The sequence below is a fragment of the Triticum aestivum genome, chromosome 7D, assembly GCF_018294505.1.
Source record: "Triticum aestivum cultivar Chinese Spring chromosome 7D, IWGSC CS RefSeq v2.1, whole genome shotgun sequence".
Taxonomy (NCBI): domain Eukaryota; kingdom Viridiplantae; phylum Streptophyta; class Magnoliopsida; order Poales; family Poaceae; genus Triticum; species Triticum aestivum.
Window position 1 is genome coordinate 158,478,411 of NC_057814.1, and position 19,999 is coordinate 158,498,409.

Below are 19,999 nucleotides of genomic sequence, written 5' to 3' on the forward strand. Positions count from 1 at the left end.
AGTATTTGCATTTGGGCATTTTAACTGCTATAAATATTTTCAAATGCCCAAATAATCTTGAAGGTATTTTTAGGCTGTTGGGAATAATCTCAAAGGTGCCTCAGAATATTTCCAGGATTTTTCCAAATGAAATAGTATTTTTACTATTTCAAAACACAGTACAGAAATAAATAAAAAAGAGAAAAGAACAGAAGGCAGAAAACTTACCTGGCAGCCCACCTGGCGGCCCAGCACTGTGCTGGCCCGCGCCAGTCAGCTGCCTGCTCTCGCCAGAGTAGGCAGAGAGCTGACGCCGGCGAGCGTGAGCTCGCCACGGCGCCAGCAGCTTGCCGCCCCCGCCGCGGATGAGCTGGCCGACCTCTCTCGACGCGCCCCGAGCCCCTGGACATTGCCATTCTCCCCCATCGCCTCTCCCTCGCCTTCTCCCCACCATGGCCGACCTCGCCTTCGCCGCTCACCGTCGGAGATCCCCTCCGCCGTCGCCACTGCTACAGCTCGTCTCCGACCTCGCCGTCTGCTCCGTCGCAACCGCCGTGAGCATGGCCACCTTCCCATCCTCTCCTCTCTCTCTCTCTCGAGCGCTGTAGCCACCGCACGAAGCTCACCCGAACGCGCCGCCGCACGAGCTCGTCGCCGACGAGGCTCCGGCCATCTAACGGCCGCACCACCGTAGCCATTAGCTTCACCGCAACGCCAGGAACCCGTAGCGCCATCGCTTGCCCCTCGCCGTGCTCTCTAGCTAAGGTTTCGACTACGCCCGTACCCCGGCAGCCGAACGGCTCGTCGCCGGCGTCGATTCCGGCGACCCCGAGCTCCACTACCACCACCAGTCGACGCGGCTCGCCCCCAGCTACACGTAGGTACTCTCCGCGGTCCTTTTGGTCGCCGGAGGGGGATCCCGCACTCCACCGCCGCGTCTGGACGTCGCCGGCGGCTAAACGCCGGCGAGTCAACGTGGTTTGACCACGGTTTAACCCCCCCAGGGTCACTGACGAGTGGGGCCCGCCTGCTAACTAATCTGAGCTAGAGTTAAAACTAATCCTAATTAACTAGTTACCTAACAGTGTCACTGACACAGGGACCCACACGTCAGGTTTGACCTGGACGACCCCGTTGACCTGCTGACGTCACACTGACGTCAGGCTGACGCAGTAAAGCTTTTACTGGAATTATTCTTATATTGGAAATTCCAGAAATTATCACAAACTTCAAAAAATCATAGAAAATAATCTATAGCTCAGAATGAAAAGATTTATATATGAAAAATGATCAGAAAAATCCATTCTATCCATCTGTACTGGTTTCATGCATGATTAAGCAAGTTAACCTACTGTTTTATACAGAACAAGATAAAGCATTAATATGGGCCATTTATGAACTTGGAATTTGAATCTTTGATTCAAATTAGTCCAAACCCATCTGGTCTTAGTTGCATTAGTCCAACACATCCATCTTGCCATGTCTCATGCATGCATCATATTGTTGCACTTGCTTGGTGTTGATTGTGCTTCGGTATGCTCATCGTGGTAGGTCCTGCCTCCGAGGATATTCACGAGTATCCAACTGAAGGGCAGTATCCCACCACCACTCCGTCAGGCAAGCAACCCATTGATCATTTCGATACAAACCCATCTTCTCGCTTCTGCTCTCGTTTACTGCATTAAGACAACGCGATTCAAACTGCTGTGTGTTGCGGTAGTTGAACCCACTTTCCTTTGCATGACCTGTCATTGCCACAGTAACTAGATGAAACCCACTAGCATGTGTAGGAGTTGATTGAGCCATGTTGTGTTCCTACAATGCTATGCTTGCTATGCTTAGAGTTGTGTCAGGTCTGGCTCATCAGGGTGATGAACTGGAGTGAAAGTGTGTGTGTCGGTAAGGAGAGTAAAGTGTTGAATACGATTTGGTAAAGGTATCGATGGGAGGCCATGTAGGAGTACATGGTGGGTTGTTTCATTGAGACCGTCCCTAAGAACTGAGATCTGTATGCGTGATTTAAGATTCAGCTACTACCACACATTGGGCCCGAAACCAATGGACCCCCTCGGCTTCTTATTCACCCTTGTCCTCTGTCCAGGAGTTGCACGTAGTTTCTGGTGTTTGTAGTAAGCTGGAGGCCGTGGACAGCGCTGACCAAGGGGTGGGCTGTGATGCGGTAGGCTCGTGGCCCGGTGTACCGAGTCGCCCGTTTGGTGACCGGGAACCCTGCACACATCGTTCGGGGCCGTAAGTGGAAACCCCGGCCGGACTCCCTGCGGATGGAACCTGAATAGGCGATAAACCTGGACTAGAGACTCGAGTGTTTAGGTAGGCTGTGGCCGACACCCACGTTGGGCTTCCGCTTGAAGGTTGCCGAGTACACGTCGTGTAGCGACGATAAGTGGTGAGAGCGTGTGTGACGAAGTACACCCCTGCAGGGTATGAAACTATTCGAATAGCCGCGTCCGCGGTAAAGGACTACTTGGTCGCTTATGCAGTTCATAGACAAGTAAATGGATACTACTAAAAGCCTCAAGATAAGTGTGAGTACCGCGGATGGCCCTCTCGTTGGATGACGAGGGAGGATCCACGGTGGAGTATTGAGATGGTGATTAGTGGACTCGTGTGCGAAAACTATTTCACAAGTGGTGTATCGTAGGATAGCTTAGCCAAGAGTCAAAGCTGGCTTGCTGCAATAACCCCACTACCTTCTTGAGAATGAGCATGTATAATAGGATCTGTTGTAAGACTTGCTGAGTACCTTTGTACTCATGTTGCTTTAATTACTGTTTTCAGACGACAACACCGCCCCTTCTGACGGGTTCTACGTAGAACTCGACGACGACGAGTGACGCGCCACCCAGGTGGTGATCTAGGCTTGTGAAGGGCCTATATAGATAGACAGGCTTCGTCAAGCCTTCTTTCTTTCTAGAGTCTGTACCCAGACAGTTTGCTTCCGCATGTGCTTGTATGATTGTATGACTTGAGTGTCGGGTCATGTGACCCCTATCTGTATGAACAAGTTATGTAAGGCTCTCCGGAGCCCTTTAAATAAAGTACTTGAGTTGTAGAGTTTTGTTGTGATGCCATGTTGTATTTGCACATATCGAGCATATTGTGTGTATGTTTGAAATGCTTGGTATGTGTGGGATCCGACAATCTAGTTGTTTATCTTTAGCAGCCTCTCTTATGGGGAAATGTAGTCTAGTGCCTCCTTGAGCCATAGTAGTCTGCTACAGCTCGGTTCACCGGAGTCCTGCTAGCCCAGCACTACTGCTCTGGACACTTGACTGGCCGGCATGTGAGTCATATCGTTCCTGTGTCTGTCCCTTCGGGGAAATGTCACGCGGTGACATCCGGAGTCCTGCCTAGCCTGCTACAGCCCGGGTTCCCGGAGTCCTGTTAGCCCAGTGCTACAGCCCGGATTCACACGCTGCTGACCGACACGTTCGATGTTGATTCATGTATGCCTGTCCCCATACGTTAGTGCCGCTTTGGGTTCACGACTAGCCATGTCGGCCCGGGTTCTCTGTCATATGGATGCTAGCGACATTATCATATACGTGAGCCAAAAGGCGCAAACGGTCCCGGGCCATGGTAAGGCGACACCGTGGGAGTACCGTGCGTGAGGCCGCAATGTTATATGAGGTGTTACAGGCTAGACCGGTGTGACTTGGAATCGGGGTCCTGACAGAGACATCCCAGTTGGTCTCCAAGAAAGCTGATAAAAACTATATTGAAGACACCGAGACAACCCCAAAGTCCTGTCTTGATGTAGTGTTCGAGTTACTGGCTACCACTGCTGGCACCAGCTCTTCGAACTCGTTGCCTGAATCAGTTCGGCTTCTTGAGTCTCAACTTCAAGTTGAAAGACATCGATCAGATGTTATGCGACAAGAAGCCGAAGGACTGAGGAAGTCCCTGCAGAATTCAGATGCATACTTTCTGGTGCAACAGCAAGCGCTGGAGGACTTAAGCGCCAAACAAGAGAAAGTTAATAAGCTTGCTAAGCATCTTGCCAGCATGATGGGTACCCAGGATATTGTTTATTGAGCTCTTCTGAAGTGGTTTCAGTTCTGGACTTGTTTTGCTGCGGCGTTTATATGCTGCTGTGTTCCCTATATTTGCACTAGTGGCGAACTTTGATGCCCAGTGGATGTAATATGTGTAATAGCAGTGATAGCCTAGTGTAAGTTGCTTGCTTATTTATTTCCTTGTTGTCTTGTTTATTTGTTTGCTTGTAGTCAGTGCAGTTCTTTTTCTGCGGTTTGCTAGTGGCTGCAATAACCTATTTTTTTAAAACTAGGCCACAATAACCATGGGCTAATATTTACTGTAGTGACACTGGGCCTCCTACGGGCCGTAGAAACAGTGGGCCTTCTATGGGCCGTATAAATAGTGGGCCTTCTATAGGCCGTAGAAACAGTGGGCCTTCTACGGGCCGTAGAAACAATGGGCCTTCTACGGGCCGTAGAAACAATGGGCCTTCTACGGGCCGTATCATCAATGGGCCTTATACGGGCCGTATGATCGATTGGCCAAACATGGGCCAAACAGACCGCATTCTGGCCGTAAACGGGCTAGAGTTGGAATCGTCCGTTCATGGGCCAACCATAACGGGCCATCGTTAATAGGCCGTATTTGATGACGCTATGAAAACGGCCCAACGTATTAACGGACCACAAACGGGCCGTGCCACGTGTCGACGTATCATAGGCGCCTTCTGTCCAATGAGTGGATGACATCTGTCCCAGCGATGAGCCGACATGTGTTTCCTCTAGCCAATGATGATTTTACACGTGGAAAATCCCCATTGGTCGTGGCTGTTAATGGGTTATCGGATCCAAAACCCGACCCGATAGCTTAACGGCGTTCCGTTACGGTGGATGCCACGTGTCGGTCACCCTTGACGAAAGCACTTCTGTGACGCGCGATTTATCGTCATGGAAGTGGACACTTCTGTGATGATAATTTTGGTAATGTCATGGAACACTTCTACGACAGCACAGGTATGACTATCTTGATTCTGTCATAAAATCGTCATGGATGTACATGCATGACAGAAAACGTGACCTATTGTGACAAACACGTATCATCACAGAAGTGTATTTTTTTGTAGTGAAGAGTATGTGCTACGGTGTTGTTTCCTTTCATTTTGTTGCATGTAATACTAACTTTGCGATAATAAACGCTTCTGTTAATCTCATCAGCAAAATCAAGAGTACAATCGCCAAGAGGTTAAATGCACTTGTTTATAGTTATAATTGATTAACAATGAGTTGAGAATTGTAATAGATATTACAATAGATATTATTGCCGTAATTTTGAATATATGTACCTTAAAAATTGTGCTATACATTGGTGAGACTCTTCTGATGTGTCTGAGTCAAACGCAACTCCTTTGACTCGACCCTAGGCCTCCTCGATCTAAATGACCCCTCCCCCCTCAGTTTATCCAACTGAGAGTGGATGGAGTACATGCCCATGGGGGAGGGCTATATGGGTTAGGGGTCCTTGGCAAATGATGGATTTTACCCTTGAGATAGTAGGTGGGAAATGTGGTGGAGCTAATCTTTGGTCCATGGGTCCATGGTGAGCTAGGAAGAGAGGGAGTCCATAGTCAATGGTGGACCATTCCATCTGATCTCTCCATCATGTTAGCCTATAGAATTAATTATCCCCAGAACTGTGATAATTGCATTATTTCTATTTTGGTGTATTTCAAAGAAAATTACATTGTAAGCAAAAATTCCTTGAGCATATAATGTTTGCCATACCAAATGGTTTAACAAACATGCATGCGATATTCCATTTATGATTCAAGTGTACCTTGATCCATAAGGCGGCTCTGCAAAACCTTCAAATGTGGATGAAGGACTAACCTTATTGGCATATTTTTGCCTCTTTAACCGAGATCATACCTCCTAGCCTCTACATCCGTGGATGCACAAAGTTATGCTCCAACGAGGTCAAATCATTGACAAGCATATTACATTGAACACACAACAATGGGTGAACCATGGAAATATTATATTCAGCCATTTGGCTTAAAATAGGTTAAAGTCGTAAAAGAAATGCAAACATAAAAATACGATAGAGATATCCAACCAAGATTACATGATATTTTACTTCTATCAGATTTGCTAATTCTCGATCGACTGAGATTTAGTTAAATTTCAGTCATCACTAGAGTATCATCGATCACGACATGCGAGTTTTTGTATTTTTCTAAGCTCTATAAACAAACACTGCAATTTAAAGAAAAATGGCACGGTGATATTTTTGCGGGTTCTATGAACAAATTTGTGCAATCGACCGAGAATCAATCAATTTTATTTTGCATGATGGAGGGCTGAGCACCCCTTGTTCTGCTCCTATCCACACTTAGTGTGGTGCCTCCCTCTTCTCTCTTCTCTATGTTTGTCCTCTCCTGCCTATCAATGAAAAGATACGCAATCTTTGCGTATTTGCAAAAAAAGAGGTCGCTACTTCGATTATAGTATTTTTTTAGAGGAGGATTACCCCCGTCCTCTGCATCTGAGCAGTGCATGCAGCCATTTTATTAATTATTCACAAAAGACCTTACAAAGAAATACAACAGTAAGTCTGAAGCCACCATCTAGGCGACAACTTTCGCTACTCCTATCCAGTTGATGAAGGGATGATGATAGTCCGGGCCTAATACCACAGACCTCACAGCCAAGCCTAACATCTAAGACATGAGGCTTCACCCAAGCCACTTGCCGGGTATGAGGCACACACTGGTCCGGCGCGCTCTCAGAGGCCGCCGCCGCCAACTGCTACCACTCCATCTTCCGAGCTGTACTGCCACATCATCCTTGCCTGCTCTAGCCGCCGTCAACGCCACCATGGCGCCCAACGGCACCACCTCCCCGCGCGCGAACTACTGAGCACGTCGCGGTCGCCGACGGTACACCTCAGCACCATGCCGCCAAGTACCACCAGCCGACACAACTTGAAGTCTCTGGAACATCTGTCGTGCGTAGCACCTGCTGACCAGGCATGCCAAAGCGTAGCACCTGTCGGCCAGGCATGACTTGACATCTCCACCGAAGCTCCGTGCAAGACGAAGCCGCTCCACCTCCTGCCTCTAACTGCCAACACTGCTCCACAAACGATACTCCCAAGAGAGAAACGACACCGCAGTGCCGCCATCGTCCGATCTGGAAGACCAGATCCTAGGGTTTTACGAGTGGGTTGACATTAGTCACACGACGATGCCTTCATCAAGGTAACAACGCAGAACGCCGCCATCGCACAGCATTGGCTCGGTTTTCACCGGCAACTATGTCTCCCCGACTCACAGCTAGTACTAGATGACGGATCCGGATATCCGAACACCCAACCTCAGGCTGACCACCTCTGATGGAAGATATGACCACCACTGCCGGCTACACCGGTCAGAACAGATCTGACCATAGGTTCCACGACAAGACCACCAGGCCCTCCACGCCGCCGCTGCCGATCTGAAGGCAGATTGTGCGCCACCGCAGCCTAGCTGGCCGCCGCCGCCGACCACAGCCGCCGCCACCCGAACAAGGCCGGCCGCTGCGCCTGCAGCCCACGTCGCCGTCCATGACTTGGCCGCCCGCCGCGCTTAGCCGCCGCCGTCTGAGGACCCAGATCGCCACCCGCCACCTGCCGCAGCCATCCGCCGCGCCGCAGAACCCAGATCGGCCGCGCCACCACACGCCTAGGGGCCCTGCACCACCCTGGAGACGCGGGAGAGAGGAAATCCCCCACCACCACCATCGGCCCCGGCGGCGGCGGAGGGAGAGGAGGAGGGAGCGCGCGGCGGCGTCAGCGGGTAGGGTTCTGGGCTCCGCCCGAGTCGCCCTAGCGGGAGGGCGACGCGGGGGTCAGAAGGAGCTCTTTTTTTGCGGGGAGTATAAAGGTCGTTACTTAGATTATAGTATAAACTGCACTTTTTTGCGGGGAGTATAAGCTGCATTTTTACCGCAATTCGTGTCACAGTTGCACTTTGCACCATTGTATATTCCTAGACCTTGCACATAATACCAGCCACATGTTCCAATTATACACTTCGGTAACCAGTCAAAGAAAAACATGAATTAGGCACTTTGGATCAGGTAACATAGTTTAGTCACAAAAAAGCACAGATCCACTCTTTTTGCACAACCCCAGAAAATGTCTAGATCAATCTTGACATCAATACAACCCAATCACCTCTCACTAAGGAGATTGCAAGTTATCCATAGCCACAAGTGCATCTGATCCCCTCGCTGCACCAATGGCATCATTGCTACCGATTTCTTTCTGTCCATCTCCTTGTCAGCTACTACCTCCGTCCCATAATATAAGAACGTTTTTCGAGCTAATATAGTTTGAGAAATGTTCTTATATTATGGGACAGAGGGAGTAGCTTACACCAGGCAATCTCCCCCGTGGCTTCTGCTCGCTGCTGCCTTAAATAGGCCCCTCCTGTTCTCTTCTCTCAAGCCATCTCACACTCAATCCCCTCTCTCTCTGGGACAACTCCGGTCTTAGCAGAGCAATGGCGGCCACCACCATGTCCCTCTCCTCCTCAGCCTTTGCCGGCAAGGCAGTGAAGAATGTGTCATTGTCGGCTCTCTTCGGTGAGGCACGTGTCACCATGCGCAAGACTGTGGCAAAGGCAAAGCAAGTTGCCTCTAGCCGCCCATGGTACGGGGCTGACCGCGTGCTCTACCTCTGCCCGCTATCAGGTGAGCCACCGAGCTATTTGACCGGTGAATTCCCTGGTGACTATGGGTGGGATACCGCCGGGCTCTCAGCTGACCCCGAGACCTTCGCCAAGAACCGTGAGCTCGAAGTGATCCACTGCCGATGGGCTATGCTTGGCGCGCTCGGTTGTGTCTTCCCTGAGTTGCTCTCCCGCAATGGCGTCAAGTTTGGCGAGGCTGTTTGGTTCAAGGCCGGCTCCCAAATCTTCAGCGAGGGCGGCCTCGACTATCTCGGCAACCCCAGCCTCGTCCATGCGCAAAGCATCCTAGCCATTTGGGCCTGCCAAGTTGTGCTCATGGGTGCCGTTGAGGGGTACTGCGTTGCCGGTGGCCCACTTGGTGAGATTGTTGACCCACTTTACCCTGGAGGAAGCTTTGACCCACTTTGCTTAGCCGACGACCCCGAGGCATTCTCTGAGCTCAAGGTGAAGGAGATCAAGAACGGTCGTCTTGCCATGTTCTCCATGTTCAGCTTCTTTGTTCAAGCCATTGTCACCGGCAAGGGCCCACTCGAGAATCTTGCTGACCATATCGCCGATCCAGTCAACAACAACACATGGGCATTCACTACTAACTTCGTGCCTGGCAAGTAAGGCACCCACTATGCTTGCACTTGCAAGCTGCGGGATGATTTGATTTGTACTACCATGATGTAAATTATAAGGATCCGTGCAAATGCATTGTTTGATTCATCGATGTTCATCTTCTTTTTTTCTTATGATGATATTCATCTTCATCTCCCCCATCTAGCTACTTGTAGTGATCACCTGGACATTTGGGTTTATTTAATCAATACAGCGCACACTCTGCTTCGCTAGACAATGACTTGTCCTGGTAACTTACGTCAATACATGACGCCCAAATTTGGCACTCCCACCATAACATATGATAAGACGTTTTTTGACACTGCCTTGGACTCCAAAAACATCTTATAAAATGTTCGAAACTGCTCCACGGATGATACGTATGCCTGATCTTTGCACGATAGGTAAATCAAGCGGCCGGTGCCCATCTCAATAATATATGCATGCCTGCTGGATTTCATCATTGTCTGTCAACCATGCAATTCCTGTCGTGTGCATGGCACGATTCTAAAATGTTACAGGGGGAGTATATGGTTGAGGCCTTCATGCCGTAGGCCAAAATACTTGTACTAATTAACTAGCACGAATATCTAAATTCGGGTCACCCAAATTTGGTCCAACAGGAGTAAGTGCTATGGTGTTGTTTCCTTCATGTTGTGCCATACGTAATAGTACTAAACTTTTTTTTACCGATAATAGTAGGAGATTGTTCAAAACTGCGACACTTATTTTGGATCGGAGGGAGTACTGTTTATATTTGTAATTTTTTGTTTTTTATGTACAAATGAATCTAAAATGAGAAGGTTTAGGAATTCCAATTAGCTAATGGAAAGCCTTAACGCGCTTCAAACTGATGATATCTTTTCCTTGTGGTCCTTAAGAGCAGCCAATTAATTTTCTCCTTAAATTTTCTCATGCAATTTGTTGGAAATATGAGCAATTTACCATATGATTTTACTAACAGAAATACTAGATAAAACATGACTATTATAGTAGAGAAACAAGTCATGCAATCTGACAGTGAGAAGGTAAATAGCATCTGCAAATATGAACTGTAACCAAGCATATCTAGAGCAGACAGTAGAGCAACTTGGATATATGAAGTAGAACCTATCATATGTAGGGCAGACACTAGAACAAGGAACTGTGACAGGATCTCTAACAAAAAGAGCAAGAACACTTACGGGGCAGCAGAAGCACTGGACTTGGGGTTGACATCCTCGCCAGCCATGTCGCCGAAGAGGTTGTCGACGTCAGGGAAGTAGTCGTCGGACTCCGGGGCATCCGTGACGAAGAAGTCAGTAGTCGCACGGGGCGCTCCCCAAAACCTTATCACCCTTCTCCCGTACATGACTCAAAGAGGTGCGGTTTCGGAGGCCTACTGTCCCGACCTGCGGTGCACGCCTCAAGCTGGGATGGGGAAGATTGTGGCAGTAGCTCAGTGCTCAGGAAGTCAGTGGCGAGAGGAAGAGAGTCTTCTGGTGTGTCTCTCTGGAGAGGAGCGACCTCCCTTTTATAGGAACAAGAGAAGGCGGCGAGAGGCTGCGCCGGGAGCTGAAGGGAACGAGGGAGACGAAACAAACATGCAGTAGCCAAAGGGTGCAGAGTTCGTATTCAGTATCCACTACAACAAAAACATTAGACATTGGCTCGGCTCATTCCCGCAACCCGTGGCGCGTCGTGACGAGGCGGGCGGCGGAGGAGGAGCGCGCGTGAATGTCCCTCTTGTTCTCATGCTCATACATGTGGGGAAACATCCTCCCTTATAAGAAGGTCCAACTCCCACTAAACTAGCAATGTGTGACTAAACTTTAGTTCCACCTCTTGCCTTGCACAAATGGGTTGCGTGGGCCTCTCGGGTTTATTAGGAATTTCTGAAACTGCTATTGGGCTTGGCCCAAAATAGACAAAATTCTAGCAATCCCTCACCAAATCCCAGAGGCACACAAAATTTGTCTTTGGTTCCAAAACACTGTTTTATATACCGGTACTACGGTGGAGACTGTTAAGTTGAACTTCCACCTAGAACTCTATGCTACACTAGTAAGCAACTTGAACAGTGGACTGGGCCTTGAACTGCAATTTTTCTGCGAATCTAGCTTCACACAAAGCCTTGACCGATACTTGGCTGCCGTGGGTATTCCCCGCGGGTGGAGCTTATGCGTTATACTCCGAGACCTTTCATGAGTTTACTAGAGAGCACCCTACTCTCATAGATTGCGACGTTTAACAATCAGACTCATATAGGTGTGTTCTTTAAAAGATGTTCTGCAGGACAACATCTCTGCTTCAATGAGCCACTTAGAACACATTAAGATATACATCATCCTGCCATGCAGATTAGGAGAGTATTGCATCTTCATGGAGTGGTATTGTTAATAGTAAGGATACTCTCCTCTCAGTTGACCAATAGCTTGTCTTCCACATCTAATTCACGGGATCTCCGATCACATAGACTAGGTTACCACTGTGAACAACTCACATTGTGGGTCTCATACCCATCTCCTTCGATGCATTATCTATCACATTATGTGACAGACCCTTAGTAAAAGGATCTGCCAGATTTTTAGACGTTTGGATATAATCCAATGCAATAACTCTGGAGTTTTTCATTTTTTTGACAGACTTTAACCTTCTCTGAACGTGTCTTGATGACTTCATGTTATCCTTTGAGCTGCCCACTTTCATGATCACAGTTTGATTGTCGCAGTTCATAAGGATACCCGGTACAGGTTTCTCAACAACTGGCAAGTCATTCAAGAGCCGACGAAGCCAATTTGCTTCGACCGTAGCTGTATCTAGTGTTGTGAGTTCTGCTTCCATTGTTGACCTCGTTAAGATGGTATGCTTGCAAGACTTCCAAGAAACAGCGCCACCTCCATGAGTGAATACATATCCGCTCGTGGCCTTTATCTCATCAGCATCTGAGATCCAGTTTGAGTCACTATACCCTTCCAGTACCTTTGGGTACCCAGTGTAGTGAATTCCATAACTCGCAGTACCTTTCAAGTAACGCATAACTCTCTCTAGAGCTTTCCTATGCACATCTCCAGGTTTTGAGACAAACCGGCTCAGTTTGCTAACAGCAAAAGAGATGTCAGGTCTTGTACCACTTGCTAAATACATAAGTGAGCCAATAATATGAGAATACTTCAATTGATCTCTAGCAATTCTTCGATTCTTTCGAAGCAGCACGCTAGCATCATATGGTGTTGGAGAGGGCTTGCAGTCGTTGTAACCAAAGAGACTCAAGATCTTTTCCACATAGTGAGATTGAAGCAATGTAATCCCACCATCATCGTCTCTCAACAACTTGATGTTTAGAATGACATCAGCCACTCCTAAATCCTTCATCTCAAAACAACGAGATAGGAAATCCTTGACCTCCTTAATGACATTCAGATTTGTTCCGAAAATCAATATGTCATCTACATACAAGCAAAGGATAACTCCCTCGCCCCCACCATGGTAATAGTACACACATTTATCAGCTTCGTTTACAACAAAGCCTGCAGCTGTTAAAGTTCTTTCAAACTTCTCATGCCACTTTTTGGGTGCTTGCTTGAGTCCATACAAAGACTTCGGCCACTTGCACACTTTTCCTTCCTGACCATCTACTACAAACCCATCTGGTTGTTCCATATAGATTTCCCCGTCCAAATCTCCATTTAGGAAAGCAGTCTTAACATCCATTTGATGAATGAGAAGACCATGTGAGGCAGCTAGTGAAAGTAGTACTCGAATAGTGGTCAGCCGAGCCACAGGTGAGTAAGTATCAAAGAAGTCTTCACCTTCCTTTTGTGTATAACCCTTAGCCACGAGCCGAGCCTTGTACTTCTCAATAGTACCATCAGGCCTAAGCTTCTTCTTGAATACCCATTTGCACCCTATAGGTTTGCACCCATAAGGATGATCAGTTATCTCCCAAGTTTCATTTGCCAAGCTGGAATCCATTTCACTACGGACTGCTTCCTTCCAGTAGTCAGCATCCTTAGATGCATAGGCCTCTGAAATAGTACTGGGAGTGTCATCTATGAGATACACAATAAAATCATCACCAAACGACTTTGTAGTCCTCTGTCTCTTGCTCCTAGTAGGAACTTCATTGTTCTCCTTCACAAGATTTTTAAAGTGTTCCATCGAAATGGTAGGTTCAGTAATTGTAACTAATTCCTGATTCGAGGAACTAGGCATCTCCTGATTTGATGAGCTTGCCATATCCTTCATGGGAAAGATATCTTCAAAGAAAGTCGCATCATTTGACTCCATGATTGTACCGATATGCATGTCAAATACCTCAGATTTTACAACCAAGAATCTATAGCCAATGCTATGAAAAGCATATCCCAGGAAAACACAATCCATAGTTTTTGGTCCAAGTTTACGCTTCTTTGGAATTGGCACATTCACTTTCGGCAAACAACCCCAAATTCGTAGGTAAGAGAGTTTTAACCTTTTCTTCTCCCATTCCTCGAATGGAGTTATCTCTTTGTTCTTTGTGGGAACTCGGTTTAGGACATGACATGCCGTCAATATTGCCTCCCCCCACCATGCCTTGGAGAGACCCGATGTGTCTAACATGGCGTTAACCAAATCAGTTAGAGTACGGTTCTTTCTTTTGGCTACCCCATTTTGACTGAGGTGAGTAGGGAGGCGTCCTCTCATGGATTATACCATGTTCCGCACAAAAGGAATCAAATTCATTTGAGAAATACTCTCCACCACGATCGGACCTAAGCCTCTTAATCTTTTGATCAAGTTGGTTTTCTGCTTCAGCTTTATAGATCTTGAAATAGTTCAAAGCTTCATCCTTAGATTTCAGAAGATACACATGGCAGTATCTAGTTGAGTCATCAATTAACGTCATAAAATACTTCTTTCTACCTTTTGTCAACACACCATTCATTTCACAAAGATCAGACTGTATGAGCTCTAGTGGTGCAAGATCTCTTGTTTCCTCAGTCGTATGAGACTTACAAGGTTGCTTAGCTTGCACACACACTTGACACTTAGATCCCTTGACAGTGGTGAAACTAGGGATTAAGTTCAACTTTGCTAATCGCGAAATGCAACCAAAGTTAACATGATAAAGACGTGAATGCCACACATTTGATTCACTATTATTGCAAACATGATTGACAACTTTATTGCAAACATCTGATAAGGATAGATAAACGAAACATGCCTCATGACTCATAGCCTTTGAAAGTGCGTTAAGTCGACTAGAGGGGGGGTGAATAGGCGATTTTTATGAATTCTTCACTGAGGAATTTCAGGGTGAGGAAATTCCTAAGCGAAGAACTACTTGCAGCGGAATAAGTACTCAGATGCAGACATAACATAACATAAGCATAGTCATCATGATGAAATGAAAAACAAACACAGAGTACAGGAAGCGTAAGCACAAGATAACTAGGATGAAGACAAATAGACTGAAGAAATTAAACTGAGGAAATTGAGAAAGTCTTCAGTAAAAGTCTTCAAACAGTAACGATCAAGTACACAACACAGTAATGAGGAAATGGAAGGGTTCAGGAAATAGAACCAGTAGGCTTGGTGAAGACAGTGATTTGGTAAACCAGTTCCAACTGCTGTGACAGTTGTACGTCTGGTTGGAGCGGCTAGATATTTAAACCTGAGGACACACAGTCCTCACCATATTCTCCTTGAGCTAAGATCACACAGACCTCACCCAAACACTCGTGGTAAGTCTTCAGGTGACTTCCAAACCTTCACAAAATCGGTCACTCGGTGATCCACAATTTCCTCTTGGATGCTCTAGACCATGACGCCTAACCGTCTGGAAGATGCACAGTCTTCAAAGGTAACAAGCGTCGGATACACACAGGATCAATCTCTTCAGTGATGCTCAATCACTTTGGGTTTGTAGGTGTTTGAGTTTGGGTTTTCCTCACTTCATGATTTTCGCTCAAAGTCCTCGGAGGATGGGATGATCTCAATGAGAAGTGTCAGTTTTTCTCGGAGCAGCCAACCAGCTAGTGGTTGTAGGGGGTGGCTATTTATAGCCTAGGGAGCAGCCCGACATGATAAGACATAAATGCCCTTCAATGATATGACCGTTAGGTGGATAGATATTTTGGGACAGCTGGCGCATAGCACAACAACGGTCGCAAATTTGACTATCAAATTCCTCAGGGCTATCATGTTCCTCACTTGTAGGCAATCCGCACTGGCGAATTCCTAACTCCTCAGTCAGAACAAATTCCTCATAGACCAGAAGATCTTCATCTCTGTCACTGAAGAAATTTGACTGAACTGCATGAGATTTCCAATGGCATCATTCGAAAGGATTGGTAGGTGTAGGATTTTGAGATGAGCATCACTTGGAAACTTTTCCTTAGTTTTTCCTCGACCCCCTTTAACAGTACGGTGTTTCCTATGACTCAAGAAAGAGAAAATGAAACTACAAAAACAAAAGTCTTCACGCTTCATGTTCCTCGCATGAATACCAAGTCTTCATGGTCACACCAATTTCTTCACTTTCAAAGTCTTCAGAAAGTTTTCAGAAATCCAACGTCTTCAGTTGAAGACATTCATTTTTAGGGGTCGACTTTCTCTGTAAATATCAAACTCCTCATAGACTTATAGACCTGTATACACTCACAAACGCATCAGTCCCTTAACCTATAAGTCTTCAATACACCAAAATCACTAAGGGGCATTAGATGCACTTACAATCTCCCCTTTTTTGGTGATTGATGACAATATAGGTTAAGTTTTCAATGGGGATAAACATATGAAGTGTAAATACTGATATTGAGGAATTTTATTGCAAGATATAGAAGAACTCCCCCTGAAGATGTGCACAATGAGGAATTTGCTTTTGAAGCAATGCACATTTGAAGAGTAGAATCATGGAGATCTCCCCCTATATCTTGTAATTCATACACGCATTTTAACATATGATATGAAGAATTTGAAATGCATGATGAAATATGGTGACTGATGTAATTCAGCATGCATGCATTAACATATATGAGGAAATAGCATGCAGAAGAACATAGAGAAAGTATCAGACCACCATCGGGTTTAAGTTTACAACTCGATCCAACAAAGTCTTCAGAAGAACGAGAGTTATAACTTAGCAAAAAAATGCCCATATAAAGAGACCCGCTTGAAGACTAACTCAAATTTCTCCCCTTTATCATCAAATGACGAAAAGGGACGAAAAGTGAGGACTAACGCCCCTGAAGAATATCACGAATTCGATGGAGGAGCGCCAGCGTTGTTGGGGTCGGTTGTTGAAGTAGGGCCTGCCGCGGTGTCGTCCAAATCTTCATGCTCATCAGTCTTGCGTGATGAAGAATATGAGCTGGCCACCAAGGAAGGAACTTTGACTTTCTTGAATTTCTTCGACGGTGGCTGAGACCAGTCAAAGTCCTGCTTGAAACCCATCCGCTTGAGATCTTCTTCACCATAAAGCTGAGACAGAACAACCCAGGGGCGATTGAAAACTTCATGGAGGTAGTAGTGGTTCTTCTTCACTGAATTGTGTGTAGCAGTCATGTTGTGAAGAATTGAACCAAATTGACGCTTGACCCATTTGTGGTTGCGATCGACCTTCTGGTGAAGACTGAGGAGAAGCTCACGATCAGTCATCACCCTTGGAATTGTGCCTTGAGGACTTTGTTTCGTGGCATTGGCCGCAGTGTCATGAGTGGCAGAGTCATCATTGGTGGAGTAGGATGCAACTTTACGGAACTGACCATCCAATGGAGGAATGCCTTCATCAATAACAGCAGTAGCCTTGCCCTTTTCATCAGCTGAGGAAAACGTCCGCTTGAGGACTTCAATGGGGGGCAAGTAGCTGCCATGGTTGAGTGTGTCAGCCTTGTAATTGATTGAAGCCCTTGATCTGAGGAATCTCATAATCCAGGGAGCGTAAGGCTTCAATTCAAAAGGTGACAATGCAACATTGGCCAGAGTCCTCATGAAGAAATCATGGTAGTTGACAGGAACTCCATGCATGATGTTGAAAAGCAGATTCTTCATGATGCCAACGACCTCTTCTTCATTCGAGTCGTGGCCTTTGATTGGACTCGGTGTCTTGGTCAGAATGCGACAGACAGTCCATGGAACATACAACAATTCCTTCACGAGGAATTTGGTCCTTGGAGCTTGACCAGGCTTCAGCGGTTTCATCAATACTTGCATGTAATGGTCAGATAGCTCAGGTTCATGGTAGATGAGCTGCGCACCTTCAAGGGGAGGACTGACAGGCAGGGCATGAAGCAATTCAGAGGCCGGTGCTTTGAAGTGAGTGTTTTCGGTCATCCAGTCCAACACCCAAGAATTTACATCTGTAGCATTGCTAGTGATGTGCAGCATTGCGAAGAACTGAAGAATTAGTTCTTCATTCCAGTGAACGATATCGGTGCAGAAGTTTAGCAGCCTAGCATCATGTGGAACACTGAGGACTAGGGCGAAGCAAGGTAGCGATTCCATATCCACATGAGGAATATGCTCATGGTCAAAGACTTTGTCCTTATCATAAAGCAGTGAAGAATAGAAGTTGGCTTGGCTTGCTGTCCAGAAACGCTTCTTTCGTAGACGAGCAGTCATAAGGATTGTAATCTGTGAAGAATACATGCTCATGGAAGAAATCACCAGCCTTGAATTTCCGCTTCTTGGAGAAGGGATTCTTCGGCTTGGGCTGAGGAGTATCAGTTAAAGTCATCACAGCCTCAGGAATCACATTTTCAGGAACCACAGGCTGAGGAATTTTAGTTTCTGCATCACTAGCAGCCTGGGTCATCAATTCTTCATCAACATTAACATCAGCACTAGTGGCTGGAATTTCTTCAGGAATGGAAGGAGCGGCTTGAGGTTCATCAGAGCCCATTTCAACTTCAGTGTGCACTGGGGACTGAGGAATTTGTTGCAGTGGCGTGAACATGGGAGAGTTGGGGTGCTGACTTTCCGAAAAGTCATCATTCATCACTGGAGTGGTGCTCCCAATGTCCACGTCTTCATCTTCTTGATTCAATTCTTCAACGCCTGCCTCTTCAGCTGTGAACTGAGGCATAGGCGATGAGACAACTGGGGTTTAAGGGATATTATCCACTTCAATTTCTTCGTCCAACTTCTCTGAAGAAGCAGCAGAAGGAACATCTTCATCAGATCCGCTTGGGATCTCATAATCTTCACCAAAAGGAATAATTTCATTTGATGGCATGCTTGAGAGAGGAACATCATCAATGGGATTCTCATAAGAGCTTGTCAATGTCTTCATCTTCTTCGGTGCTGAAGACTGTGATGAAGCAGATGCTTTCCTCTTCTTTATAGCTGCTCACTCTGCAGCCTTAGTTTTCTTCGCTTCTGATGTAGAAGGAAGAACTGGACTTGGTGTTGGTGCAGGAGGAGCAGAGGAAATCAGTTCATTTTCGTTAGGCACAACTGATGCAGTTGGCCTGACTTGTTCTGTTTCTTCAAGCACAACGGTTGATGCTTCAGCTGGCTTGGCAGGTTCTTCAGGCGCAACACTAGTGGTTGCCCTGGCAATTTCATCAGCGGCTGGAATGGATTCATCAGCCCTGGTACTAGCAGTTTCATCAGCAACCTGATTTTCATCAGCGGTGCTGGCATGTTCTTCAGTGGGCTGAGCAGATGCTTCACCCTGAGGAGATTCGGGTTGCGATGATGCAACAACATTTGAAGGAATTTCTCCGCCAATTTCAAAAATCTGACTTTGGCTCCAAGCCAGTCGATGCGGTAGACGTTGAATTCATCATTGAGTCCTTTGATCTCAGTTTGTATAGCAACGAGTTCATCAATTGTCATGTTGACAACGTTCTTCTTCAGAAAGCGCTCTTTCTTGTATTGAGCTTTCTTCAGCTGCCTGGCCTTCTCAAACTCCATTTTTCTTCGCCAATGAAGGCGGCAAGCATGTGACTTTGGCCAGGAGTGAGCTTGAAGTCGGCACAGGTGTGTTGGGGTCCTTGTGCCAGAGATCAATGTACTCAAGGATCAGCTTGAGATCCAACAGGAGAGGAACTTCACTTCCTTTGGCTCTAGCGGCCCTTTGCTGTCTATCTCTGATGATTTCGGAAAGTTCCTCAGCATCAGCTTTGTCATCACTTGACGGTACATGAAAGGCAACCTGCTTCTTGTGAGGACTTGGTCTAGTGCCTCGTCCAGCAGTAGCCTTGGTCTTCAGCAAGGTGGGGCCGGTTGAGGATTGCAGAGGTGCTGAAGAACTTGCAGAGGCTCCTGAGGCAATATATTTGCCTGTGGTCCTTTGGCACGAGGTGAGATGCACAGGTGCTGAGGACTTTGCCAGAGGAGCTGAGGACTTGGAAGGAGCTGGAGCAGCATGAGGGATTTGCTGTGAGGGTTTTGCAGAACTGGGCCGTGAGGGCATTGCTGAGGAGCTTGGTCGTGAGGGCATTGAAGCAGAAGCACTGGGCTTGTGTGCGGGCTTCTTGGGCATGGCCTTCTTAGGCTTGCTAGCAGAGGCCTCAGTAGTGGTAGCAGCAGCAGAGTCTTCATTGAATTTCCTCACTGCTTCCTTGGCCATTTTGGCCAGTTTTGCTTGCCGTTTTGCCCATTCATCAGGATAGTCCTCACCGCGCTTGAGGCTGGTGGGATCAGCTTCTTGGCCAGGTGCCAATGGAGGTCTTGGGCAAGGAGGGTGAAGAGCGAATTTCTTCATGTACTTGGGAGTCACAT

At 46.8% G+C, this 19,999-nt stretch overlaps 1 protein-coding gene across 1 annotated transcript; it reads left to right on the top strand.

Annotated features, from left to right (window-relative positions):
- The first annotated feature begins 8,478 nt into the window (after window positions 1–8,478).
- LOC123164159 (chlorophyll a-b binding protein of LHCII type 1-like) lies at window positions 8,479–9,397 on the top strand. The gene has a single exon (XM_044581579.1). The coding sequence runs from the start codon at window positions 8,519–8,521 to the stop codon at window positions 9,317–9,319; it is 801 nt and encodes a 266-aa protein (XP_044437514.1). The 5' UTR covers window positions 8,479–8,518; the 3' UTR covers window positions 9,320–9,397.
- The last annotated feature ends 10,602 nt before the right edge of the window (window positions 9,398–19,999 follow it).

Bases quoted from the DNA above. Each gene is read 5' to 3' on its own strand.
- LOC123164159 (XM_044581579.1), top strand. From the start codon at position 8,519: ATGGCGGCCACCACCATGTCCCTCTCCTCCTCAGCCTTTGCCGGCAAG.